This window comes from Ictidomys tridecemlineatus, chromosome 6 (assembly GCF_052094955.1).
Source record: "Ictidomys tridecemlineatus isolate mIctTri1 chromosome 6, mIctTri1.hap1, whole genome shotgun sequence".
Classification (NCBI taxonomy): domain Eukaryota; kingdom Metazoa; phylum Chordata; class Mammalia; order Rodentia; family Sciuridae; genus Ictidomys; species Ictidomys tridecemlineatus.
Window position 1 is genome coordinate 63,136,960 of NC_135482.1, and position 27,689 is coordinate 63,164,648.

Sequence of the window (27,689 nt, forward strand, 5' to 3'; positions counted from 1 at the left end):
ACAATAGAACTCTTGAACTTATTTCTCCTAACTCAAACTTTTGGCCTACGTCTCCCCAACCTTCCTTTCTCCTTTAAGACCTTCCTTTCTTTGTTTCCTCCCCTCTCTTCCTACCTCTCTCTCCCCTTCCTTTCTTATGGACCACATCTACTTTATCTGACCTGTTAGCTGATCAGGTTCATGAACATGGGTTGCAGTTTGATCCAGTCTCTGCCTAACAGCTGGCACACAGTGGCTAGCATCTGAAGGTACACAAAAGTGTTGGAGGCTGCAAGACAGTGCACCTGCAGAAAATGGGCTGCAGTCCTGGAGCCACAGTTTTGTGGCTCGCTCTCTAGCATCCTTTGCTCATTCCTAGACATGCACTGAGCCCCATCCATGTGAAGCCCTATGCCAGGCCCCAGAACATTCCCCAGACGGGGTTCTGTGCGGGAGGGCTGTTCTCTGGCCTAGGACTGGTGGGAAGAGGTTCCTGTGTGGTGGGTGCAAGGGCTGTGGCAGGTGACCAGTCCTCCAGAGTCTTGTCACCCTCTGTCTCCTCTCATAGTATGGGGGGGGGAGGAGGGGGCGGGGGTTGGCATGAGAGGCAAAGTCCAGAGGAGGGGCACAGCCCTGTTCAAGCTTTGCCAGGGGCTGGAGACCCCCCAGGGCATCAGTTGTAAGCAGTGGACCAAAAAAAAAAAAACCCCTGTGACAAAAGGCCTGTGGGAGCCTCTGTGAATAGATTAATGAGATCTCCATACGGAGGCCCCACAATGGGATTCTCCACTCCAGCCCCTTTGTCCCAGGCTGAGATAATGGAAGCTTGCCCAGAAGGGCAGCATCGGCCCCTTCTCCACACAGGCATGGAGCCGCCATCCAGCTGCCCCTCCTCTACCCTGCCCCCACATCCTGTTTGCCCCCACATCAGTCCTCTTACTTCCCTGTGGGTAATGGAATCCAGAATCAAAGAATTTCTGAAGCTCCAGATGGGGTCTTAAAGGGTTGGAGGGAGGTGTAGACATTGTGTTGTGGGAGCCCTTTCCCACCCCATCCTGTATAAAATTTATTTAAATTTTTAAGAACATTTTAGGGTTCTAGTGAAAAAGTGTGAGGTCTACCATCTAAACCACTGGTCTTAGCTGACTTGATGAAGAAAGTGAAGCTTAATGAGGTTAGGTGTCTTGCTTGTGGTCACAGTGGATAGCTCAGTGTCTGCAGCCACAGGATGTCAGAGTGGGGCGGGGGTGGAGTGTCTCTAGCCTATGTCAGGCCTGATGCCCTGGAGCATCATAGGGATAAGAGGGGCACTCACAGGATCTGTGGGCAGTGAGACCTCAGGGATGCAGTAGAGGGTGTATGCGAATCAGTGCAGAAGGGTTTGGGTAGGTTGTGAAGGCTGAGTCACTGCTCAGCAATCCTGGAAGACTTCCTAAGAATTAGAGGGGTTTTAGGCATCATTTTACTCTTACATTCAGTAATTCTACAACTATTTATTAACTGCCTGAAAGTTTGAAGGGCTGCCCTCCGTGGGTATAGCAAAGTGAGGCTCCCAGACTGGGTAGTCATGGAAAGAGCATTTTCTTCTCAGAGTCCCAGCTACCATTAGGAAAGGCCACAAAACCCAAGTAAGGAGTGGTGTGCCTGGGCCAGGGCTATGTGTGGTCATCTGATGGCAAATTCACAGGGAAAGGGGCCATAATATGTGGGCTCTTTGGCCAGAAAAAGACACATATTCTCCTGCCTAGTTCGAAGGATAAATATCCAGTGCTAGGCTGCTTCTCAGACCCCAATGTCATAGTGAGTATTGCTATGTGCTGTCATGGCCTCATGCTTTTCTCTGGTTGCAGAAGCAAAGGGCTGGATGGACTAAGTGTTAGGGTTCTGGCCTCTGACTCCTGTCTCTAACTGTGGAAAAGTTGTGTGACACAGAAAATGTATTAGTCTCTCTATACCTCAGCCTTCTTATCTGTTGAATGGGGATTATAAAACACCTGTCTCAGGACTAATAAGACAGGTAAAGCATAGAAAAGAGGCTGTTCCATCTCTGGTGTGTGGATGCTGGGAAAATGGCATGAGAATGGGCCTGACATCAGAGCCGGAAGGAACCTACCTCACAGAACCTTTCAGCTCCACTTCCTCCAAGGGGAAGTGACTTGTTCAGTCACTCAGCAAAGTTGGGGCACTGCTTGGGCTCTGTATACTACATACCCTACACTGGACTGCATCCTTTGCACCCATTATCTGTTTAAAGCTCATAGCCATTCTGCCTGGCAGTGCTTATACCCTTTAACAGAGGGGTCTAGTGAGATCAGGGAACCTGCCCATATAGTGTCTGGGACTGGCTTCATTCAAATAAAACTTCCTGATTCAAAGCCCATCCCCAAGTCCCAGGGCCTTGCCTCACCTCCAGTCAACTGATCTAGAGTTATGCAGTGAGGTCTGTGAGCCTAGAAGGGAGGCTGGGGGTCCCTCTCCTGGGAAGACCCCCTCTTAGAGGGCACAGGAGGCAAAGTACCAGGTAATTGAGGACTGGGGAGGTCTGTGAGAAGCAAGAGGGCTGTAAAATGCAGGGCAGGGGACAGCATTCTCCAAGCCAGGCTGGCACACAGGAGGAAGGCAACGCTATGGTGTGCCTGGGTCTGTTAGGAAGCACCTGAGACTGTACTACACTTCTGCACACTGGTGTGTATGAACTCAGCAAGCCAGTGCTCTCAGCCTGTATACAGCTGAGGCAGCCTTGCTTTTTTCCCTTTGGTTGGACCTGGCCCTTGGATAGTTGAATTCTGACCAGCTCTTTGTTCTTTCAGGGAAATGCAGGGGGCTCTGGAACTAAGTAGCAGAAGTTAGATAACTGAAAGGACGTGTAGCAAATGCCATATTGCTACTTGTAGATAATGGTGCACCAAAGAATGAGGAAGAGGGAAAGAGAAAGGCTGGTAGCTAGTGGGGAACTCACAGTCACGAAAAGTTATTTTGAAGATGGGAAAGAATTACATTACCATGGGGAGGAAGCAGGGTGGAGGAATAACTGATGGGGCAAGGTCCCAGCCTAGGCAGGAGAAAATCAAGGGCTGGGGTGGGTGGATCATCAGGCCTTCTGGTCTACACAAAGTGGACAGATGTAGATAAAGATGAAAAAGGAGGGGGGCTAGTGATCCCTCCTCCCCCCGGGCTAAAATGGGAAGAAAATGATCCTGAGAAGTATCTGAGAAGAATCAGGGTAGTGAACAAATGGTGTGGTTGAAATGTCAGTGACCAGGTCCCCTCTGGAGAGGGGCTGAGTCCTGGAGAAAAGAGAGGCCTGAAGCTGGGAGGGCAGGTGTGGAGGACTGGAGGTAGGTTCCTGGGGTCCCATTTCTGAAATGGAGTGATTCCCAGTGATGACCAGGATGAGTGCTTGGTGGTGGGGGTGGGGATTTGAGTGAAGTCTGCTAGAGGCCAGGGCAGATGCTGGTGAAAGGGAGCTGGCCCAAGTCTTTGGGGAACCAGGGGATGGAGGACACCACATGGCACCAAGAAAGGGGAAGAGAGGGTCTGGTAGGTGGGAGAGGAAATGGGTGTGAGTAGAACTAGGTCCAGGGCCTTTGTAACTGTGTCTGTGTCTTCTAGGAAGGGGTCTCTTTTCCCTAGCTTCGGGTAAATGCTATTGTCAAAGGTAAATCTCACTGAATCATATTTATAATTAAGGAGCCAAGGCACAGATAGCAGTAAAGCGGGGAGGGGAATACCACAAAAACCAAAAATTAGGTTTGGACTTGATGTTATTTAATAACAGTACTTGCAATTTTTTTTTTTTTTTTTTTTTTTGGTACCAGGGCACTTAACCACTGAGCCACATCCCTGCCCTTTTATTTATTTTTAAAATATTTTAAATTGTAGATGGACACAGTACCTTTATTTTATTTTTTAATTTTTTAAATGTGGTGCTGGGGATCAAACCCAGTGCCTCATGCATGCTAGGCAAGCGCTCTACCATTGAACCACAACCGCAGACCCCAACCCTTTTTGAGACAGGGTTTTACTTTGTTGCTTAGAGCCTTGCTAAGCTGCTGAGGATGGCCTTGAACTTATGATCCTCCAGCTTTAGCCTCCCAGTTGCTAGGATTACAAGGGTACACCACTGTGTCTGGCTGGTTCTTGCATTTTTATATGACTTTTATGTTACCTTACATGACCCTACAACCAGAACCACTTGTGATTTTTTTTTTTTTTTTTGGTGGTATTAGGGATAGAGCCCAGAGGTGCTCTACCATGGAGCTACATCCTCCATCCTTTCCATTTATTTATTTATGGTATCCAGGATTGAACTCAGGGGCACTCAACTACTGAGCCATATCCCAGCCCTACTTTGTATTTTATTTAGAGACAGGGTCTCACTAAGTTGCTTAGCGCCTAGCCATTGCCGAGGGCTGGTTCTGAACTCTCAATCCTATAGCTTCAGCCTCTCGAGCTGCTTGGGTTACAGGCATTCACCACCATTCCTAGCTCATTTATTTATTAGATAGGGTGTCACTAAGTTGCTTAAGATGGCTTCAAATTTGTGATCCTCCTGTTTCAGCCTCCAGACTTATTGGGATTACAGGCCGTGCCAGGCCATTTGATTTTTGATGTTCTAGGAAGTTGCCCATTTGACACCAGATAACAGCTCTGATCTTTGGAGACCCCTTCTCAGCAAGAGCTGGGAAAATGTACACTGTCCACTGCCACACACACACACACACACACACACACACACTCAGCTCTGTCAGTCTCTGTTCTTCCCTCCTGCCTTTGGTGGCCAATATTACTCCTCAAACGGGAACAAAGCAACCTCTAGAACTTAAATTTACCTTCCCTTTAAAGCTTTAGTATCTATTGCTCACGCTTTCCCTAGGGTACTAGCTATGATAGTAAAATCATTTTATTTTCAAAGACTGTCTTCTGCAATTGATGTCAGTTCATAGCCACAGTAGTAAGAATTAACAGTTAGTGGTGCTATCAACCAGCTGCTGCAAGTTGGGCCAAATGTGCAGAACCTGAGACTTGACTATTTTCAGCCTCTTCTACCATTCCCCCACATTCAAGCCTCTGGTGACTTAACCACTTTTTGGTGCTCTCTTTAGGCTCACAGTGTACGGGCGGAGGTTGTGCATTGCATAGGAGCCTTTCTTCTTCTTTTTTTTTCTTTTGAGTGCTGGGGATTGAACCCCAGGGCCCTGTGCATGCAAGGCAAGCACTCTACCAACTGAGCTATATCCCCAGCCTGGGAGCCTTTCTTTTAAGAGGGCACAATTCACACCACACACATAGTAGATCTGTAGATTTACTATGATCAGTGAAAGCCTTGAGGAATGGATTAGGACACATGAGGTAGCTGAGTCCTGAATTTCTCGTTCTTTTGAAATGGGGTCTCTCTAGGTTACCCAGGCTGGTCTTGAACTCCTGGGCTCAGGCACTCCCCCTGCCTCTGCCTCTCAGTGTTGGGACTAGAGGTGAGTGCTACTGCACCCACCCAGCCCTAGTTTTCTAAATGGATACACCTTTGAAGGTGTTGGTTCTCTAATTTGGGATGCACCACTCTCTCCAGCCTGTCTGATCAACTGGTCTCTTACCCTTCTAAGTACAGTAAAGACACCAACTCCTTGGTGAAGCCTTTTCAATTAGGTGTGATATGCTGTCCTGGCCCTAAAGCCCCTAGCACACACTTTTTCTCACTTCCAGAGGATACTGCCTGATTTTCCACCTGGCGGAACCATGCTACTCATTTTTCAGTCTTGCCCCATGCCTAGAAAAACACTTAACATTTGCTCAATAAAATCTGCTGAAGGAGTAGCTCAGAGCACCTGTCTAGCATGCATGAGCCCTGGGTGCATTCAGTCTTTGAAAGCTTATCCTAGGATCAGGTTGACTCATTGGAGCCAAGTGCCTGGACAATGCTGTTCCTCGGGGATTGGATTCTTCTACCAGTGTTTGGTTTGTGCCTTTACTTGTATTATAAGACAGTATGTGTAACAGCCTTGGAACTTGTCTGCTCTGTTATGGCACAGATGTCAAGAAGGACCTTGTTTATTACATCTCAGATCTGCTTCTCTAGGTCCACAAATAAAAGTTCCAGGGTCCCTATGCCAGCAACACTTTTACTTTTTTTGAGGAATGGTGTTTTTATTTTGCAAAGTCAGTCTATTCACATCTCTCTTTATTTGGTGACTGAGAAGCTAAAAGACAAATTTGTGATCCACTTTCTATGATGTGCACTGCTGTGTACTCAGCTTCCCCATCTTCTCCAGAGTATTTATATTCTAAATAATAGTTCTGTTGTGGTGAGACATTTTGGGCAAGAGGTAGGTGGCAGCACCTGAGCTGGGTCCACAGCCATTATATACAATCAGATCTGGAAGTTAGGTGCTATGACTTCAACAGGCAGAAGCTGAAAGAAAGCAAGTGGCAAGGAATTGAACACTCCTGGGCCAGCCAGTTGGGTTCCCAGGGACAACCATGAAGCACTGTCACATCCTCTGACCTCAGGTCTAAAGGGAGCCTTGAAATCCCAGGGAAGGAAGGCTGAGGCAAGGAGAGCATTTAGGAATTAAACTGCTGGGTCAGTAGGCCAGGAACCCTGGGCAGGTCTCATTCATCTTTACATAATTCTAGTGCATCTGCAGCAGTCAGCACATAGTGGGTGAGCAGTAAGCACCTGTTAACTGAGCTCCACCTGGGTTTGACACTTCCCAGTTCCCAATGCTTCACTTCATGAGGTCTGAAAGTATGGACCATGTGTCCTACTGAAGGCATGGCTGGTGTAACCAGGTCAAAATAGTATCCATTGCCTACAGAGGGAAGCAGGGACCAACCAAGTTGTTTCCAGATCCCTCTTGGCTCTGAGAAAAACAGTCTCAGATAATCCTGGGTCAGAAGGGTATTTGGTGCCTGAAGGAAGGATTCCCAGCACATTGTAGGTGAGAGGGTAGATGCTGGGAGTCTAGCCTGTTCCATAAGTAGTAGTAGTTGAGTCCTCCTAGGCCCTGGAGGACCTCACCCGCTGCTCTTCTCCCACTTGTCTGCAGCTCTGTCGAAGATGCACTGGACACCGGAACACGCCCAGCCCCTCAACCAGTGGCCAGAGCAGCATCTGGATGTCTCCTCCACCACCCCATCACCAGCCCACAAGTTGGAGTTGCCCCCGGGGGGTCGACAACGCTGCCACTATGCTTGGGCACACGACGACATTTCTGCCCTCACTGCTTCCAATCTCCTCAAGCGGTATGCAGAGAAGTACTCGGGGGTCCTGGACTCACCGTACGAGCGCCCTTCCCTGGGCGGCTACGGGGACACCGCCTTCCTCAATGGTGCCAAGGGAGAGCCCGAGCCCTGGCCCGGGCCAGACCCACCCTATCCCTTGGCCTCACTCCACGAAGGCCTCCCGGGAACCAAGTCCGGAGGTGGGGGCGGTTCCGGGGGCCTTGGGGGCTCCCCAGTTCTAGCAGGGAACCTATCTGAACCCCTATATGCTGGCAACGCGTGCGGAGGCCCGTCGGCGGCGCCCGAGTACGCTGCGGGCTACGGCGGAGGTTACCTGGCGCCAGGCTACTGCGCTCAGACCGGAGGCGCTCTGCCCCCGCCGCCCCCGGCCGCACTCCTGCAGCCCCCGCCCCCGCCCGGATACGGCCCCTCGGCGCCTCTGTACAACTACTCCGCGGGGGGCTACGCGGCGCAGCCGGGCTACGGCGCTCTCCCGCCACCCCCGGCCCCGCCCCCCGCCCCCTACTTGCCTTCGGGCCTGGCTGCCCCCACGCCCCTGCCCGCGCCCGCGCCGCCCCGGCCCACGCCCACCTCCTACGGCTTCCAGGCGGCTACTCCCGGCGCGGACGCCGGCGTGTCACTGAAGCGAAAGGCGGCCGACGAGGGCGCAGAGGGTCGGTACCGCAAGTACGTTTATGAGCCCGCCAAGGCCCCAGCGGTTGACAACGCCTCCTATCCCGCCGCGGACAACGGCGAGTGTCGGGGCAACGGGTTCCGGACGAAGCCGCCGGGAGCCGCGGAAGAGGCGTCGGGCAAGTACGGTGGCGGTGTCCCTCTCAAGGTCCTGGGCTCCCCAGTCTACGGCCCGCAAGTTGAGCCCTTTGAAAAGTTCCCGGAGCGGGCCCCGGCGTCGGTTCCCCATGGGGGCTTCGCGGTGCCTCCCGTGGAGCCCTCCAAGGGTGTGGACCAGGGTACGCTGGAGCTGGTTACCAGCAAGATGGTGGACTGCGGACCCCCGGTGCAGTGGGCGGACGTGGCTGGCCAGGGCGCGCTCAAAGCGGCTTTGGAGGAGGAGCTGGTGTGGCCGCTACTGAGGCCGCCCGTCTATCCCGGCAGCCCGCGCCCGCCGCGGACAGTGCTGCTCTTCGGTCCGCGGGGTGCCGGCAAAGCGCTGCTAGGTCGCTGCCTTGCCACACAGCTAGGCGCCACGCTGCTGCGCGTGCGCGGTGCGAGTCTTGCCGCGCCGGGCGCCTCCGAGGGCGCGCGCCTCCTCCAGGCCGCCTTCGCGGCTGCGCGCTGCCGTCCTCCGGCTGTGCTCCTCATCAGTGAACTGGATGCGCTGCTCCCCGCCCGAGACGACGGTGCCGCGGGTGCGCTGCAGGCGCCGCTCTTGGCCTGCCTGGACAGTGGCTGCGGCGCGAGGGCAGATGGCGTGCTAGTTGTGGGCACTACTTCTCGGCCTGCGGCTCTGGACGAAGCGACCCGCCGGCGCTTCGCTCTCCGTTTCTACGTGGCGCTGCCCGACAGTCCGGCCCGCGGGCAGATCCTGCAGCGGGCTCTGGCCCAGCAGGGCTGCGCGCTGAACGATCGGGAGCTCGCGGCCCTAGTCCAGGGCACCCAGGGCTTCTCAGGGGGCGAGCTGGGGCAGCTGTGCCAGCAGGCAGCGGCTGGGGCAGGCCTCCCGGGGCTGCAGCGCCCCCTCTCTTACAAGGACTTGGAGGCGGCGCTGGCCAAGGTGGGCCCAAGGGCCTCCCCCAAGGAGCTGGACTCGTTCGTGGAGTGGGACAAAATGTATGGCTCCGGACACTGATGGCGCGCGGGGGAGGCCTGGAAGCCATCGGCCCTCCTTCCCCGCCTCCTCAGTTTGGCGGGGAATGTCCTTGGCCAAACTCGACTGGGAGGGAGTCCGGGTGGTGAATGTGGGTGGGGGACAAGAGGGCTCTGCTGGTGGATTTGTTTTCCGTGGGAAGGAAAATGCTTCTGCCTGCAGATCGATGCCATATGCGCCGTGTACTCAGGTTTTTCCTATTTATTGTGGATGGGATCTCTCTCCGTTTCAGTTCGGTGGACCGGGCACACCCTGCGTGGGCTGGCACCTGGGCCCTAAGGAACTCCTGCTCTCTCACCACAATCCTTTGGTTTCCTCAGAATGGCACCCTCCTCCTCCCCCACTCCCTCTTCCGTGCATTCGCTCAGTTTTTTTCTCCTGTCACTTTGTCACTGACCTCCCTGTGCTGCCCCTGTACCTCTTCTGCTTCTTCCTTCTGTTCCCACCTTTCCGTCTTTCACTCTCTGTGTCCCTTGCACTCCAGCATCCCTGTGTCTCTTGGTTTCTGTGCTTTAACGCTCCTCCCTGCCTTTTGTCCCTCTCATTCACACTGTAGTGACCATTTGCAGGAGATCTGGAGGCCCAGGTGGAGAGGAGGACATAGTACGGAGTCCCCCTGTATCCTCTTACCCCTTACCCCGCTGAAACATTGGGTCTGGGGGCTGAGGGGCAAGTGAAAAAAAAAAAGAAAAGAAAAAAAAAAAGCCACCCAAAGAAGGGTTTTTTACTTGGTTTGTTTTTGAGGGGAAGTCCCAGAAATGTAGCTTGTTTAATATTTTAGGCTTTTTATTTTTGTAAGATGTTGTAGAATTTGATGTTTTTCTTTTTATTTTGACAACTCAGGAAGAAACTGACCTCAGAAAGAATGTTAGACTTTGGCTGCTCTCCTGTGTGTCCCTCCACCCCAGGAGAGCAAACTTCTAGAAGAGTCAAATCTAGAGAGGCTTGTGGGAGGGCAGAGAAAGACCCAGTGCTCACTCACATCCCTGGCTGTTCCTGGGACAGAAGCAGAATGTATTTCTAAGGGCTTCCTCCCCGGGACCCAGCCAGTAGGCACCGTGTGTGGGAAGGGGATGTGGGATTTGAAGTGGGTAGGTTTTGCTCCCTTCCTGTTGCTCTCCCCTCTGGGCCCCACCCCTTAGTTTCAGGTTTTCTGTGCAGGGTTTATCCAGAGTTGGGGTACCCTTGCCCATTTCCTGCCCTAGAAGGAGAGCCCAGATGGGAAGATGACCCAGGCAGAAAGTCCCCAGAGAGGTCACTTGGCCCTTGCTTTGGCAGAAATCCTCTATGACTTGGGCAAAGAGGATTCCCTGGAGAGGGAAGTCCTTTGGCCACAAATGTGGTTAGGCATAAAATTGACTACTAGCCCTCAGCCACCGCCTTTGCTGTGAGCTCTGAGGAGGGGCAAGCATCCCTCACCAGAGAAAGCTGTGTAAGGAAGTGCGCCTCCCTGCTCTCCTAGACTCCTATGCCTGACACTTCAGGGCCTGGAATGGAAGAGTGTTTTTCCCTGAGGGGGGTTAGTTTTCATGCCCCCAGAAATTTGCCAGCAGGCTTGGAGCTCTTCTTTGAGAACCATATTCCTCTCCTTCTTTGATGGGGCTTTAGCAGTTTGCTCCCCTCCCAGCTTTCACAATTCTGTGGTTTTGGTTCAAAGGGGGAACACCCCCCACCTCCTTCTCTCTCTCCCACCCCAGCCTCCCCTGCCTTTGCTGCTTGCCCTACAGCTCCTATAGCTGTCACCCTATTCTCTTGGCAGGGAGTGTGTCTGTGTGGGACACTTCAGAGCCAGAGCATTGAGGGCCCCTGCTGCCTAGGAGTGCTAATAGGAGGGCTGCTGTGTGTTCCCCCTCTTCACCCTGGATCTTTCTGACCCTCTCTCCTTGAAGCCAGCCTATCGATTCGCAGAACATTGGTGCCTCAGAAGCTGTGGCTGCAAGGTTTTGCTCGGAAAGAACCTTAAAGGGAGAATGGAGTGAGGGGATTCGTTCTCAGGTGTGTGTGGGGTGGGGTGGGGAGTGGAGGGTGGAGGGTGGCGGGAAGTGGGGTTGGGATCCCAGCCTTCCCTTCAAGGCAGGCAGCCCTGGAGGTGGGTAGGAGCTTGTTGACTAAGACCCAGGGTCCCCGTTGCTTCCTCTGCTGGGCCCTTTCTGACCTCCCGGGCTTGGGGAGCATTGCACAAGAAGACAGCCCCCAGTCTACTGGCACCTACCTCATAGGCATAGGGCAGGAAGGGCAGGGCAGCTCCAGCCCTGGCAACATTGGGGGGGGGGCATACCAAAGAATCCAAGGGCAGGGTGTGGGGGAGGGCAAACTGGCCCTCTGCTTCCTCTTCCCAGATTGGGGTTGGGATCCTCTCCTCCAGCTGTAACCATTTCTACCTCATTTTGCTGCGTGTTGTACATGGACGTATTTATCTCCTGTCTGATGATGCTCTGCAGTTGTGGTCTGTCTACCTCAGAAGAGACTGTATTTTAAAAGAAAGAATTACACAGTATTAAAGTGATGACATATGGTTTCCAGAGGATTTCTTGGGGCGATGGGATGTGGGGAGTCCTCTGAGAATGCTTGGGCCCTCAGGTCTGCCAGTATCCTTGCTGTGGCTCTGTGGATATTTCTGTCCCTTCAGCAAAAGTTATTTGGGGGACTTTGTCATTCATTCTATATAGAGAATGCTCGCCAGGCATTCAGCCTCTCACATGCTAGGCAAGTACTCTACCACTGAGTTACTCCTCCAGCCCCCATGCCAATCTTTATATTCTCACATTTGATACAACTATTTAGTGCATAGCAGACACTGTTGAAAAAAGAGTTTGTTGAATAAATTCTCTAATTTCCAGATCAGCGTCCTGATGAATGATGCACAGGTTATCTCAAGAATGCCCAGAAAAGATTCCAACCAGTGGTGGTGATAGAGTTTCAGGGATCTTCCTAGATAGGATGGCCCAGAAAAGCATGGAGGCTAGAAATGGTATCATCAGCATCTTTTGTGTGGGACTATGCAGCAGAGTGATTTTGTTTGTTTGTTTGTTTTAAATCCAAGAATATGAAGTAAGAAATAGGCGCCGGAGGGGTAGGTAAGTGAGATTGGAGAAGTCAGCTGGGACTTTACCAGTAGAATCTCCAAATTCCCTGTTAAGAACTGGGGCTTAAGCCCAATGAGGTGCCATATGCCTGTAATCCCAGCTACTTGGAAGGCCTGAGGCAGGCCAGCCTGGGCAATTTAGTGAGATTCTGTCTCAAATAATAAAAAGGACTGGGGAATGTGGCTTATTTTATACATTGATTCAACAAATCTAAACCCCTCTTACCTGTTGGTTTCGATGGGGACAGTGGATATACATCACAGTCTAGTGGCTGGATCTAGGGTGATGTCATCAGCATCCTTTGGGGGTGTGGTCAGCATTAGCTAGTCCAGTGGGTGAAACAGTAGAAAGGTAGAGCTACAGGGTGCTGGGGCAGGGGCAAGCAGAGGGGTGCTTATGTAGTCTGGGCTAAGCAGTGTGTGTTTGCCAGTCAGGGAGCAAGCAAGGGGAGTTGTACTTTTTAGGCAGCCTAAAAGTACAAACCAAGAGCCAAAGGAAAGCCAGAGCCAAGCTTTCTTGGGGGGAAATAAAACAAGTTTAGGGAAATGGAGCCCCAGTGTGAGTGTAGGATGGGCGACCAGAGGAGGTGCTTATCTAATTAGGATGGAGGCAGAGCAGTTGTGCAAGAATGAGAAAGGACAAGGTCATCCCCAAGAGAATTTAGGACTTGACTGGGTATTGGGGATGATGGAGAGCAGGGGTGTCTAGGGTTTCTTGGTGGAGGGCAAGGGTGTGATAAGTGAACTAGAAAAGGAATTGGCCAAATTTGAGGATTAGTGAGAATAAGGAGGTGGCCTAGATCAAGCCCTTCAATATAAGGGCCCAGAATCCTAGCCTTCTGGGGGCCCATCTCACCCAACCCGTGGCTATCGCAGATCCTTTCATTGCAGTTCCTGGGCTTAGTGAGTGTTCCTTTCCAACCGGTCCTAGTGTTGGAAGCCCTTCTCCTCATCCTGGTGGTTGGGGCCTCTAGCCCATAGTCCCCGAGTGTTAAAATCTATCCCCACTCCCTGTGGCTCGGAGACCCTTCCCGCACTTGCGTTCCTGAGGGTTCGGAGCCCCCGCCCTCCCACAATCCTTGGGAGTGAGGACCCCAGCCTCTGCCGGCATTCGGAGCCCCTCCCAGCAAAGGCTGAGGTCCTGGACTGGACCCTGCGATGGGCGCTCTGGCTCTGGTGCTGGCGCTCTGGGGCTGGGCGCTGGGTCCGGCGAGGGCCCTGGACGCCTTGGGCCCTCACGCGGCCGTCCGTCTGGCCGAGCTGCTGACTCCGGAGGAGTGTGGCCATTTCCGGTCACTCTTGGAGGCGTCAGAGCCCGACGTGGAGGCCGAGCTGGCCCGGCTTTCCGAGAATCGTCTGGCGAAGCCCAAGCCGCTAACACTCAAGTCGGGGTCGCCAGGCCAGCTGTGGCGGCGGCGGCGGGAGGCGACCGAGGTCCCGACGAGCCAGGTGACCGAGCCCAAGAAAGTTTCCGACGATTGCCGGGAAGCCCTGGCGTCCTGGCTGGCTGCCAAAGCCCTGTCCCTGTCTTGGGACCGTGTGGCCCGGGCCCTGCGGCGTACTGGTCGCCCCGATGTGGCCCGGGAGCTCGGCAAGAACCTCCACCAGCAGGCGACGCTGCAGCTGCGCAAGTTCGGGCAGCACTACCTGCCACCTCCGGGAGTCACCGCCCACGTCCCCGCCGCGGCGCCGCGGCCCCGGCGCACCTTGGATCATGCGCCCAACTGGGACGAGCTAGAGCTGATCGTGGAGCGCCTGCCGCAGCCCCCGTACGAGCGGAGCCCCGCGGGCTGGGCCGGGCCGCTGGCGCTCGGCCTCCTTACAGGCTTCCTGGGAGCGTTGGGCTCCGGGGCTCTGCTTATCCTGCTCACGCTGTGGATCACCGGCCGCGATGGCGACCGGGCGCGGCCCGGAGGCCGTGACCCACCCACCGTGCCCCGGCCCAGGCCAGCCGAGGCGCACCGCCGGTGGGAAACAGAGCCGCTCCTGACTAGAGAGCCGCTCGCGTCCCCAGCCCACCGGGCCCGGGTTGCAGCTGAGCCAGATTGCCCCTCGCCGCCATACCCTCCGTGGTGAAACGGGAGCACCATGCTGCCTTGGACGTTTGATAAAAATGTTACAAAATGCCCAGCGGAGGGAGCAGTCGGTTGTCAGTTGGGAATGCCCGGCCTAGCCCAGCCCATGGACTGCAGATGGAACACGAGGGGCGCTGGTGCCAGTCTCGCAGGGTGGGGGCGGACCTCTCACTTCTTAACAGCCTTAGTTTTGCCTTATCTTGCAGTTTTTCTCCCACTAAGAGCCACCACTTATTGAACACAGTCTGTGTGCAGGGCTGGTGCAAAGAAGTTCTGTACATTATTTGATATTCTCCTCCAAACCCAAGAAGGAAGGTATTTCTGTTAGACATCAGGAAACCCTGCTCACAGTTCCTTAGTGCCATAGTCAGGCTTTGAACTCAGAACCACTGACCTGAAAATTTGAGTCCCAGAGAAATGGTATGTGCCGGATGAGGGAGCTTGAGACACACGTGGGACCAAAACAATATGTACAGCTAGCTGCCCTGGGTTTGCTCTGAAGTGCTGCTGGAGTGTGCAGGGGCAGTGCAGGGAGAGGGGCGCCCACTTGCAGAGGCTGCTGCCTACCAGTTGCCCCACTCAGGCAAGGCTTCCTGAAGTTCTAGCTGGAGCCCAGGACCTTTCCCACCCACTTCTGAGTCCAGGGCTTGGGAGTGAGAGCCATGACAGAATGACAGGCCAATCCAAGAGGAGAATTGAAAACAAGATTGACGTAACCCTTTATTGCAAATTCTAAAGTAAAAAGATGTACAGTACAAAGTAAAATTGAAATTTCAGACTATAAACCAATCCACTTATACATTCTCATTGCTTAGCATTTCTGCCATTTCCGCATAAACAGAACAGGGAACAAGTTGAGGGGATGAGGGAAGGAGGTACAGCAAGGGGGAAAAAATGTGGAGAATAATCAGAAACCCCAGAAGCAAGTGAAAGGAGAGACATTTCTCGACCTGCTGTTCTGGTGATGAGAAGCGGGGGTGGTTGGAGCAGTGCAGTTTAAAATGGCTCTCAGAATAGCAGCATTTATGGTACCATTTCATCTTCCTTAAGTCCAAATAATACTTTGCCCTTCCCTAGTGCCTTTGCCTCTGTATCTCAAAACGCTTTACAAAACATTTAGTTAAAGCCTCACAACACCCCTGTGAGGTAGGTCAGTATTATTATCCCCATTTTACAGATGGGGAAACTGAGGCACAGAGAGGTTAAGTGACTTGCCCAAGGCCACACAGCGAGCCAGTGGTCAAGCTAGGAATAGAACCTAGGAGTTCTGTCCCTTTTCTGGAACCACTGGACCACGCTCCCCTTTACCTATATACACTCTTCACACACACACACACACCACATGTGCACACCCGCCCACCCCACCCCACTTAGCCTCTATGTACAGCAAACAGCAGTGGGGGGCAGGGGCAGGGAGTGCCTCAGGAGTATTTTTATAAAGGAAATCTTGGTAAACTTGAAAAGGGAATCCAAGAAAGCACAGAGCAGAGCCACAATGAAGACTCTGGTGCAAATCTTGGGCACCCCCCCCAACCAGATTTCCTCTTCTCTCCTGATGTCCCCCTGGTTGACTAGTTGCAGCTGATTCTTTAGGGGGTACCTGAAAATGAATGAAGCTTTTTGCAAAACTTTGGGCAACATCTGAGAAAAGAAAAGAGGCATCAGTACAAAAGATGCCCAGGACTCCATAACGCATGGCAATCTCACAGCCACAGCAGCCTGGAGGCTGGGGCCCCAGGGGCCGGGAATGGGAACGGACCTACGGGCCACATCTCCAGAGTGGAGCTACTGGAGCGAGCTAGAGTGGGCACTTCAAGATCCTCCTGAGTGTTCCTAGACCAGGAGACACAGCCTAGAGGGGGGTGTCCCTAAGGAGGGGTGCCCCTCTGCACAAATATGGACAGAACTAGTCTGCTGGTCTACCTGTGGGGGTGATGGAGGGCAGGGCCCAGCACAAGCTAGCAGAGCAGAGGCTGTTGGGCATTTTGTGCTTGCTCTAGCTTTGGAGCATGGGGGGTATTTTTTTTTTTTTTTTTTTAATAAACACACTGATGGAAAAGGCAGAGGTGAGGCCAGTCCAGTTGGGTTGGCTGAAGTCATAGCTGAGGGCTCTGCCAGGTGGATTAGGTGAGAAGGGAGTTTTTAAGGGCCTCTAAGCACCAGCCTGGGGTGTGGGTACCACATGCAATGGTTCAGTGGGGATCTGGGAAGGTGAAGACCTGGCTTTTCTCTCCAATCTCAGTTTAGCCAGAAATGCGAGACCCTCTGGTGTCTCTCTCTCCCGTTTCCCTTCTTTCCCCAAATATGCTAAGGTCCCAGTTCCCAGACCCCTCCCGGACTCAAGAATTGGGACGGTCAAGCAACAAATGCACACCAAGACAGGCTTCCCTTGTACAGTAAAAAGGGTCATTTTTATTTTGTTTCCTTTTGGCTTATAGTAGTGATGTATTTTTTTTTTTTAAAATCACGTCTCATTTAGGGCAGCGTTGGCCTCCATGCATTCACTAATACACTATTGGTCTTTTACAGTTTACATTGGTTGTGGCGAAAAAGAAAAGAACCCCCCGGGCACTGTGGCTCCAGGGGCTTTGACGGGCATTTCTGTTTCTCTGCCCCAGCAACTTCTGATGCCCAAAGCAGCTCACTGAGGAAGGAGCAAGAGAAGGTTGTGTTGACTTGGAAGTTTATTCTTTTCTCACCCTCTGCTTTAAATTATGGACTCTCCTTATCCTAAGCAATAAGGAGGTTAAGGACAGAAGAGGGGATTGGAAAGTGTTTTCACGCACAAACCAGCAACCATGGCAGCTGCTGCTCAGTGGCTTTGGCTCTGCATTTTAAATTAACAGCATCACACATCTTTTTGCTTTTTGTCCTTTTTTTTAAAGGTGGATTGTGGAGTATAAATACTGCACCAAGGACCCGGCTACAAAAAATAAATATTTATATTATATTTATATATCTATATATATATATGTGCAGTGATACTGTGGCTGCTGCTGCTTTTTGATTGGCTTTGTTAATATTTGGCAAAGCGTTGCCACTCACTCAGTGAGGGCGTGCAGAACGCCATCGCTGATTCTTTCAGTTCAATGCCTGTTAACTGCGGGTGTAAACTGCTGGTGATGGTGTCATTTACTACCAAAGAGGTGTGGAGCAGGATGGGTGAGTGAGAGAGTAAATGAGTGGGTGGAGGGATAGTGGGCGAGGGATAAGAGGTGGGAAAAGTTAAAAAAGAAAAGAAAACCACAAAACTTCAGATACAGCGGAGGTGGCTTCTTTCCTATGAAGTTGGCTGATGGGTGTCAGATACCAAGGCCCATGTGTTACTAAGGAGGTGGCCCGATGGGCTGGGATCAGGAGTGGAGGGGAGGAAAAAGGTCAGATTTCAGAAAAATCTCATTAGTAGGCTCTAGTAGCTTAATGACATCACTAGCATGAGCGCTTGTTGTACCTAGTGGGACTGGATAGCTCTGTTGTCCATCTAAAGACCTAAGAACAATTAAGTTTAGCCAAATCTTGCATAGAAGTGGTTAGAATTTATTGCACATTGGAACAAAAATATATACTTTTTGTTGTTTTGGAAAAGACCAGTAGCAATAAAAAATTTTTTGTCTGTCTGTCTGGTTTGGGGATGTACATTGGCTGACAGCATCTAAATTCTAAGAAGAAAAAAAAGTATAAAAAATAAAAATAAACATGACAATGGCATAAGCCAGAAGCCATTTCCTATTTAATAAGTTAATTTGTATTTACAAAAAGGCATGCCAATAAAATAAAATTATATATTACAGTATTTATAATTCTCTTAAAAATAACCACACATGTCAGCTTCTGTTTTGTGCTGTTTACAATGCAGCCTGTACATGGTACTCTACATTCATCCTAGCAGTCAGCAGGAACACTGAAAGAGATGCCTTCCCAACCTGGTATCAGGTGTAATACAAAACTCTATGGATGGCCGCAGAAGCAGGCTTAAGAGAGCTGGACAGTTTCTAATGGTCCAACAAGAAAGTTCTGCTTACTGACTTGCTGTGGTTTGTTCTATGCAAAACAAGTCAAGTGGACTGTGAAACTACATCCAAAGTACATCTACTGCAAGGCAGATTGGTATGTCTGATTATGGGTTGGGTTTTTTTTCCCCCTCTATTGTATGATTCAGGAAGAATTTATTTTGATTTGATTCCCATGCTAAAGTCTTTCCTCACTCTTCAAACAGACTTCCTGAAACATTCAACTGCAGCATGTCGGCTTTGAAACCTAGTCACCAGATGAGATACCCCCGGATTAGCACTGTCATCCATAGGGTAGGAGATGGAATGAAGATGACACTCCCCCAGAAGCCACCCTCCAACGACAATGGGCAGGTCTTTAAGCAGAGAGCAAAACTGGCTGAGAGGGAATGTGCTGGGGGAAGCTGGAACACCCTACAGAATTAATATTAAGTCACTTTCTCATGAAAATCAGTGCAGTAAAGAAACCAAGTGGGCTTGGTTCAGAGGTGGTTTCATCTACACCTCAGGTCCCAGCAGTGACTGTTGCTCTAGTAACAGTCAAATGAAACCACAGCCATACCCAGTGCTGCAGCCCTCACCCAGCCCTATGAGGGTGGAAAGGGAAGCCCTGCTCAGTGGGGAAATGTGATGGAGGCAGGAGGACAGTTTCTAATACTCCAACAAGAAAGTTGTGTGCAGGTGTGAGCTTGTGACAACCCCTCTGGACAGTTCAGAAGATCTGAACCCTTCTCCATATTGACCCAAGCCCACAGAAAGTCACAATGCAGAAGGGCATGAAACTAGGTGAAGTGAGCACCCCATGACCCCCAAACAAAATGTCATTTTAAGTTCTCCAAAATACCCCCTAGAGATAACATGCTACCCTGAACAGCACTTTTATCTCTACCCCATTTAAGTGTCAGTTCTCCAGTATGAAGGCTAAACAATCATCATAAATATTGCAAAATACAAATGAACTTTTTTTTAGCCCTAGGATTTGGTTTTACAGTGACATTAATAGTACAAGCCATTCGGGATCAAAATCTCCCCATGTACTAGACACAGAGCAGCATTAAATAGTTCATCTTGCAAAATGTGCAACAATGGCTGTATGTTAGAGATGTCTGTTAAACAAATACACGCAACGGATCCATCTGCTTGTTGGACTGGGATTGTTTTTTGTTTTTGGTGGTGGTCAATTGATTGACTATGTTTCCCTACCAGAAGGTGTATGAAAGACTTATAGGAACTCATATAAAGAATTGCAGCCGGTATGGAACTCTTACCATTTTCTCCAAATACAGTGAACGGTGCAGGGCTGGGTCCTGTCCAAAGGCTGACCCAATGCAGGGGACAGGATTAGTAGTGTCCTGTGGTGTATGGATCTCATGCATGACTTCTGATCACGGCATGCCATCATGCAAATCATTTCTACGCATTGAACGAGCACAATGTTTGGAATTGGCCTGAGCAAGTCCTCCTCAGCCTGAAAAAACCTGATTGTTTTCCCCCACCCATCTCCAAACCACGTGAAGCCCATGTGGAGAAGATGTGGTTTATGTCAAAGAAACTGACAATTAAATGACATGGGCTAAATGTGAGTGTGTGTGTGTTTTCTTTTTGCTGCTTAGCTTAACTAATGTAAGAATGCAAATATAGTTTGCATGAACAAACAAATTTTTAGAGTGATGCTTTCTGCTTCTGAGAATCAACAAAATGAAAAAATAAAATCCATTTGGCTGCAACGGAAATATGCTGGTCCCGGCAGCCTCTCCTGTTTTTGTATCCTGTTAGTTTTGTCCTAAGTTGCATTGACTGAATGTGGAACATGCAGTAACCACCTGCCCAAGCAATAGAAAAATCTGTGAGTCCAGGGAGCAGGGTCCTTTGCCCTTGGCAGGTCACTGCTCAAGATGCAACTGTGTCACATGGTAAGCAGACTACATTTGGTATAGTTCTTCAGGTTACAGTGTCTCCACAGCTGTTCTGCATTGATAATATTCAGGAAGTTTGTAAACAATCTTTCACTTGCAAGTTTTAAACTGATATAACATTTCATTTTTGCTCTCCTCTAACATTTGGATTCTCTGACCTCTTTTTGTCTTTTGGCTCTTTCCCTTCTTCCTTCCTCTGCCCGCTGCTGTTTCTCTTTGTCAGGTTTAGTTACACTGTCATAGGATGGGAGGGAGGCTGTGGAGGGGGTGCTCTCCTTTTTCTCCCGGTGCGTACCTCCATTTTCAAGCTTATTGGAAGTCATCTTTTTGCAGATGAAGCCCCGCCTTGCCAAATGTCCCCGGTAGGCGCGCTGAAGGACCACTGCAGACACCTCCTCCTGCTTTCGCCGCAGTGTGGTAGTGATTGGCTCGTAAGACACTTTGGAAGGATTGGATGCCACGAACCTCTCCTCCATCTGCTGTCGCAGTATGTCCAACTCCCCGCTATCTCCTAGGACCCGCTTGGTGAAGGCAAAAAGGATGTCCAAACAGTGAATGCGATCCCCGCTCACCATTGGCAGATCCATGGCAATGAGCTCAATGGTGTTGGGCTTGGGCACTCGGAGAGGATGCTCCAAGGCATCTGCAAAGTCTGCCAGCTTACAGTACTCGATGAATTGGGTGGCATCGGGATCAAACTTCTCCCAGATCTCATAGAAGGTCTCAAAGTCATCCTCACTCAGAGGGTCTGCACTTTCTTCTGTGGCTACGCTGAAGTTCTCTAAGATTATAGCAATGTACATGTTCACAACAATGAGAAAGGAGATGATGATGTAGCTTACAAAGAAGAAGATGCCCACTGAGGGGTTCCCGCAGTCACCCTTAAAGCCACTCCCTGGATGTTCCTTGTCTAGACTACAGTCAGGGGGCCGGTTTAAGATGGGCAGCAGCAGGCCATCCCAACCAGCTGAGGTTGTGATCTGAAACAGGCAGATCATGCTGTTGCCAAATGTCTCAAAGTTGAACATGTCATCAATACCAGCCTCGTGCTTCACATATGCAAAATTGGACATCCCAAAGATGGAGAAGATGAACATGACCAGGAAGAGCAGAAGGCCAATGTTGAACAGGGCAGGCAAGGACATCATTAAGGCAAAGAGCAGGGTACGAATCCCTTTGGCGCCTTTGATTAGACGCAAAATACGCCCAATACGGGCCAATCGGATGACTCGGAACAGGGTTGGGGAAACAAAGTATTTCTCAATGATATCAGCCAGGAACATTCCTAAGAGAGGAACAGAAGAAGTTATTTTTCTGGGATTAGAGATGTCCATTTTCTTCTTTTTGGTAGCCAGGGATTGAACTCCGGGGCACTTTACCCTTGAGCCCTATCCCCAGCCCTGTTTTTATATTTTATTTAGAGACAGGGTCTCACTGAGTTGCTTTGGGCCTCGCTAAGTCACTGAGGCTAGCTTTGAACTCACAATCCTCCTCCTCAGCCTCCTGAGCCACTGGGATTATAGGCATGTGCCACTGCATCTAGAGAGCCCTTTTCTTTTTTTTTTTACCTAACTGTGGAACTTTTAAGTTCAAAGTACTTGTAGAATGAGTTCCTTATTACAGAATGTAAATTCTCAAAATAAGAAGACATTACATGTTTCAAACATCCAGAAAAGTAAGTTGGGCAGAGTGATGTAACAGTAATCCCAGCTACTCATAAGGCTAAGGCAGGAGGATTGCAAGTTGGAAGCCAGCCTATACAAACTTAGTGAGGCCTTGTCTTAAAATAAAATAAAGGATGAGGGTGTAGCTCAGTGGCAGAGTACTTGTCTAGCAAGCACCAGGCCCTGGGTTCAACTTCAGCTCTGCAAAACAATGACAACAACCAAAAACATAGAAAAGTAGAGAAAACTGATATAGACAACCATGTGCATGACAAACAGATTAGCATTTTACAAAATTTGCTCATTCTCTCTTCATTCTCAGAAGTATTCATAATATTTAAGTATCATTTTACTGTATAGTTTTACTATGCATAAACCCATAAATATTACACAGCATTCTACAATGTTTAAGAAATTATACTGAATCTTTTTAGAGCTCCAGCTTGTTTTTTTTTTTTTTTTTTTTTTTGTGGGGATTTAATCCAGGGTGCTTTACCACTGAGCCACATCCCAGTCCTTTTCATTTTTTATTTTGAGACAGGGTCTTGCTGAGTTGCTGACGCTATCTTTGAACTTGTGATCTCCCTGCCTTAGCCTACCAAGTTGCTGGGATTACAGGTGTGTGCCATCACACAGCACTTGTTTTAATTTGTGAGATTGATCCCTTGTGTTAAAATAATTTTAGATTATTCACTTTAACAATTGAATGGTATTCACTTTTATAAGTAGGTCCTAATTTATCTGTTTTTCTATTCAAGGACAATGAGTTTTTTACCACATATATGCACATAAAGTTTCCAGAGTGCTATAGATTGCTCTTCACAATGCCATCAAATATCCATTGCAAGCATGGTGGTGCATGTCTGCAATCCCAACCACTCCAGAGGCTAACACAGGAGGATTGCAAGTTCAAGGCCAGCCTCAGCGACTTAGCAAGACCCTAAAGCAACTTAGCGAGACCTGTCTCAAAAAATAAAAAGAGGGCTGGGGATGTGGCTCAATGGTAAAGGACTCCTGGGTTTAATCCCCAGTACCAAAAACACCCCCACAAAAACCCATATCTACAAACAATGAATGTGAGGTCTCAGTTTCCCACCATACCATGCTACCCTTTGACTTTGATGTCTTAGAAATTCTGCTAATGCCACTGATTTTCAAAGTATCTTTATATTGGTTCTGAAAAAACAAAACAAAACATCTTTCTTTGCCCATCCCTCTATCTCCTACTCCATCAAAATAGCCTAAAAAACTAAAGTGATAGCTCAGGAATGGCTTTCAACTCAGCTTTGAGATTTTGAGCTGCAACCCATAAACCAGAAACCAATTTTGGCAGGTAAAAATGCCATTGCTTTAAAGAGGATACACAAGTAGAGGTAAAATGCATATGTCAGAGGGCCTTTTCTACTTACACTTACCCACAGGCCCACCTCAACCAGACCACTTTGTTCTTAAAACTAAAGAACAATATGGGGAGGCCAACGAGGGACCACAGAAAGAGATCAAAAGGCTTGGAAAGAGAACCGAAGGGAAACGTGGACTATTCTTGTCTTCCAGTGCCGCCTCTTGCCATCCAGGCCCAATGAAACAACATGAGTTTCCATGGACAGGGCATGTTTAATTTAATGAAGGAAGTATCTTTTAACCATAAGATTTCATAAATATTGGGGCAGTTATCTGCAGAGGCTATAGAACCTCTTCTTTGAAGGTTTTAGGCTATGAAGGGTCAGAGAATAGGATTTTTCTTCAGGAGCTTGGATTCCATAGTGTTTGCACTTTCCAGAAAATCTCTACCTCATCCAGGACCAAAGACAATTTCTCAGTTGTCTTCTTTTTACTTGTCAATTAAGTAAAAAACCAGTAATCATAAGAAGTTAGGCAGTGTAACATCTATTGTAGTTGATACTGCATCCTGTACATGGTGGGCAAGCAAGGCTTTAGAGAGTCAGCGATGCCTAAGTGGTTTTTTTTTGGTACTGGGGATTGAACTCAGGGGCATTTGACCATGGAGCCACATCCCCAGTCCTATTTTCTATTTTATTTAGAAATAGGATCTTGTTGAGTTGCTTAGCATCTTACCATTGTTGAGGCTGGCTTTGAATTTGCTATCTTCCTGCCTCAGCCTTCAGAGCTGCTGGGATTACAGTGTGTGCCACTGCGCCCGGCTCTGAGTAAGAATGAAAGGATGAACCTATATCTATCCCCACAGAAAGGAGACAGAAATGGGACAGTCAGCAATCCAGGCAGTGGGTACTTTAAGAGATACTTCAAGGGGTACTTCAGGTGGTTATAGAGCTAGTTTACACAATTCCTCTTTTTTGGGGGGTGGCATGTGGGAACTGGGGTTTGAACTCAGGGGTACTCAACTATAGAGCCACATCCCCAGCCCTATTTTGTATTTTAGTTACAGACAAGATCTCATTGAGTTGCTTAGTGCCTCACTTTTGCTGAGGCTGGTTTTGAACTTGTGATCCTTTTACCTCAGCTTCCCAAGATGTAGGATTTCAGGGGTGCACCACTGCGCTGGGCTCAATTCCTCTTAAGAAAGAGTTTCTCTACTTGTTTCTGAATACATTCATATGTAGAAAAAATCCCCATCATTAAAACATTACTACTCTCTCTCTTATTTTGGAGGGCCATCTGAGCACAGGTGGTCTGACTTCATCTATGGATTTTCTATTCCACTCAATAGTGGGTGGGTAGAAAATCGGACAACACCTACATTGTCCAGTGTGTTTTGTGGGAAGTTAGGCATGGACTTCCAGTGGGGGGCTGGGATTGAACCCCTACTTGATCCCTACCTGCCCGTCTCGGGTCCTTGTCTAGACCTCAGTTCCTCATGCTACTTAGAGGCTTGTTTGAGGGCTATATGGTAGCACACTCGAAAGGCACATGGAATGCTGACCAGCTGAAGTACATTCCATTGAAACATGAGCTATTATTACTTGAATGATGGGTGCCATGGTCCAATGAAGGTGGATGGTGTGATAAGCAGAATTGTTTCCTGTAGGGACTTCCTAGAGAATTCAGTAGGCTAACGTGTGTGGTGACTTTCCAAAAAGAAATTTCATGTATAGTGTTGCCTGAAGTAATTCCATTGTGGGATTCTCTGATTGGTGAGAAACGTATGGGTTGTATGTGTCAACACACTTTTGGACATGCTGCTCTGGAGGACAGAATCAGAGGCACAGGCTAAGGAGGCCAGCTGCCTCCTGGTAAACCCTGGAGCTCTGGGGCTGGTTTCTGTGAATCTCCTGCATTCGGTCTCTGTTGGGACAGGTCAGTCATGCCTATCTGGAATCAAAGCAGAGTTTCACATGGTTCAGGATGCCTTTCAGGAAGGTGGGGAAATGTTTTGGGAGGGTAATCAACAGGGTAGCATTTCTTTCAGCCCACCTACAGAGACATCATCCCTTCTATTCTTTTAGGTTGAAGCAAAACATAAACTTTGGGACCAGCCTGAGTTCTGCCTCTGGTCGCCTTAGTGGAGGGACCTGTATATCTATTTTGCAAAGATGACAAAACAGCCTGGCTCCTGGGCTATCATCAGATCCAATGAGACATGTGGCTAATTCTCAAGCTGTACCTGGCCCACAGAAAAATCTTAGTAGCAACAGCACTACCAAGACCCATCACCACGAGAAAATTTTCCTAGACAATTTCATTAATACCCATCTTAACTACCTCTGGCCATTCCATTTCTCATTTCATACCTTTCTGGGGGGTGCTCAGGGTTGAACCCAAGGCTTCAAACATGGTAGGAAGTATTCTACCACTGAGTTACAGCCTCAGTCCTTTTATTTGTATTTTTTACTTGGCAATCCTCCTGCCTCAGCCTCCCAAGTTACTGGGATTACAGGTGTATGCCACTGTGCCTGGCTCCCATAGATGTATTTTTAAAAACATTTAACCTTCCCTTGCTTAAATTTTTTGAAAGCAAGAACCAAATCATATCTTTCTCTTCCCCAGAGTCACAGCATTTACAACAAAGTAGGAACTCACTGACTACATAATCTGCTAGGGAGACCCATGAGATATCTTAGGGGTATGGGCTTAAGCTAAGAGGACCACCTACCTGCCTGCACCTCAGACCTATGTAACTCACTGCTACCCCAAGAATCTCATCCTCAAAGCCAGTCAGGCCCTTTCCATTTCCCTTGTTGCCCTGCCCCACTCACCCACAATGGACAGGATGACCACCACGAAGTCGAAGATGTTCCAGCCAATGGTGAAGTAATAGTGCCTCAAGGCAAACATTTTGAGCACACACTCACAGGTGAAGAAGATGACGAAGACCAGATTAATCCAGTAGAGAATGTTCTCCATCTGTTTGCTCTGAGTATCTGTCTCCACCATCATTGTCACCATATTAAGGCAGATGAGCATCATGATAACAATGTCAAAGGCTTGTTGAGTGACAAAATCAAAGACGATACCTTGGATTTTGTTCTGGGGAAGAGGGGGAGATACAATAGGATTCATGAAAGACTTCCCATGCAGACCTGGGGAAGCCACTGCCCTATTCAAGGAAGCAGTCTCTACCATCTTCTCTGTCATACTGGCCAGCTCCCTCCTGCGGCTCTATGGGGAGCATGACAGAGACTGACATCAAGATTGCCTCAGCTAGAGTTTGCTCGAGTTGCCATTCTTCCCTCTTGAACCTATGGTGTCAAACACTTTTGAGATCTTCCTACTTCCCTGGCTGCCCTGTAGTCTCATCTGTTGGCCATCTCTCAATCTCTTTTCTTTCTTGACTGGAGAGCCCACTTATTCCTACTGTTTATACCTATCTACTACTTGAGCTTCTCAGTCTCTCTCCCTGATGATTCGTAAACGTCTTAAACTTACCAGGTCCAGAGCACAGCTGAGTCCTTTCCCTTTCCCCTCATGTGGCTTGTTCTGCTTCTCTCAATTATTCATCTGTCTCTCAAGCCAGAAATCTAGAGTCCCCTGTTTTTGTCTTCTCTCTCATACCCCAATGCCCTGAGAGTCACTGACTCTTCCTTTAAAGAACTCGGTTGAGCCTGCTTCATTGCCTTTCCAGTGGCTAAGGTTGGAGGACTAGCCTTAGCCACATCATCACCTGTACTTCTCTAAAAGTCTCTTAGCTGGTCTCCCTGCTTCCTTTGTTGCCCTCATCCAAAGCAGTCTCCACACACTGGTGAGTGGGACTGTTTAAAAACATAAATGAATCACATCATTCTCCCTCTTAAAACCTTTCAATAGCTTCTCACCCGCTTGCCACAAAGGTCCTATTGTTAACTTGGCGGAGAGATGCCTTCACAGTCAGATGTGACTTGTGGCCTGTTACTAGCATTTCCAGGAATCACTTTCCCCACCAGAGAACACCTTCCTTGATGAGGCTTTCTCTGACTACTCATGTAGAAATAGATCTGTCCCCACAACCCTCCATTTATCTCTGTTATGGTTCTCCAGTTATTTCTTTCTTCAATGTTTGCCTGCATTTTATTATAGCTGCCTGCTTTTTTTTTTTTTTGTATCCAGAGGTGATTTATCACTGAGTTATATCCCTAGCCTTTTTAATTTAAGACAGAATCTCACTTAATTACTGAGGCTGGCTTTGAACTTGTGATCCTCCTGCCTTAGCCACCACCCAAGTTGCTGGGATTTCAGATGTGTGCCACCATGCCCAGCATACCTACTAACTTTTATAGTTTAATGTGGAAGAAAATATACCTAGGTTCCCAAATGTAAACTTGAGAAATGTTAATCCTTTAATATTCCCTTTAGTTCAATTTCTATCACTAACTGGAAAGTCTTAACATCATGGAAATAAAAAAATTAATAAAAAAATTATTATCTTTTTAAAGATTCCCCTGATATTTTATATTTAAAAGCACCAAGGCACTTGGGCTACCACTTATTTTCAGGATTACTTTAACTTGGTGGTTTC

General features: G+C 49.0%; 3 protein-coding genes across 13 annotated transcripts in view; 2 read left to right on the forward strand and 1 right to left on the reverse strand.

Moving 5' to 3' along the window:
- The window catches only part of Fignl2 (fidgetin like 2), a 30,595-nt gene extending 19,051 nt beyond the window's left edge, over positions 1–11,544 (forward strand). For both annotated transcript variants that reach the window (XM_078014674.1, XM_078014675.1), the window contains exons 2-3: positions 7,026–11,023; positions 11,368–11,544. In XM_078014674.1, coding sequence (XP_077870800.1) covers positions 7,037–9,010 — 1,974 coding nt within the window. In that variant the 5' untranslated portion in view covers positions 7,026–7,036 and the 3' untranslated portion in view covers positions 9,011–11,023; positions 11,368–11,544. The remainder of the gene's footprint in view (positions 1–7,025; positions 11,024–11,367) is intronic.
- Positions 11,545–11,663: 119 nt separating this feature from the next.
- Tmdd1 (transmembrane and death domain 1) lies at positions 11,664–19,776 on the forward strand. Its single transcript, XM_040280624.2, has 2 exons — positions 11,664–16,853; positions 18,405–19,776. The coding sequence occupies exon 1, from the start codon at positions 13,272–13,274 to the stop codon at positions 14,187–14,189; it is 918 nt and encodes a 305-aa protein (XP_040136558.2). The 5' UTR covers positions 11,664–13,271; the 3' UTR covers positions 14,190–16,853; positions 18,405–19,776.
- Scn8a (sodium voltage-gated channel alpha subunit 8) overlaps positions 14,884–27,689 on the reverse strand; it is a 177,238-nt gene continuing 164,432 nt past the window's right edge. For all 10 annotated transcript variants that reach the window (XM_078014665.1, XM_078014672.1, XM_078014670.1 and 7 more), the window contains 2 exons: positions 25,954–26,224; positions 14,884–21,399 (listed from right to left, as the gene is read on the reverse strand). In XM_078014665.1, coding sequence (XP_077870791.1) covers positions 20,252–21,399; positions 25,954–26,224 — 1,419 coding nt within the window. In that variant the 3' untranslated portion in view covers positions 14,884–20,251. The remainder of the gene's footprint in view (positions 21,400–25,953; positions 26,225–27,689) is intronic.

Excerpts from the sequence above, each read along its gene's own strand:
- Tmdd1 (XM_040280624.2), top strand. The coding sequence starts at position 13,272 with ATGGGCGCTCTGGCTCTGGTGCTGGCGCTCTGGGGCTGGGCGCTGGGT.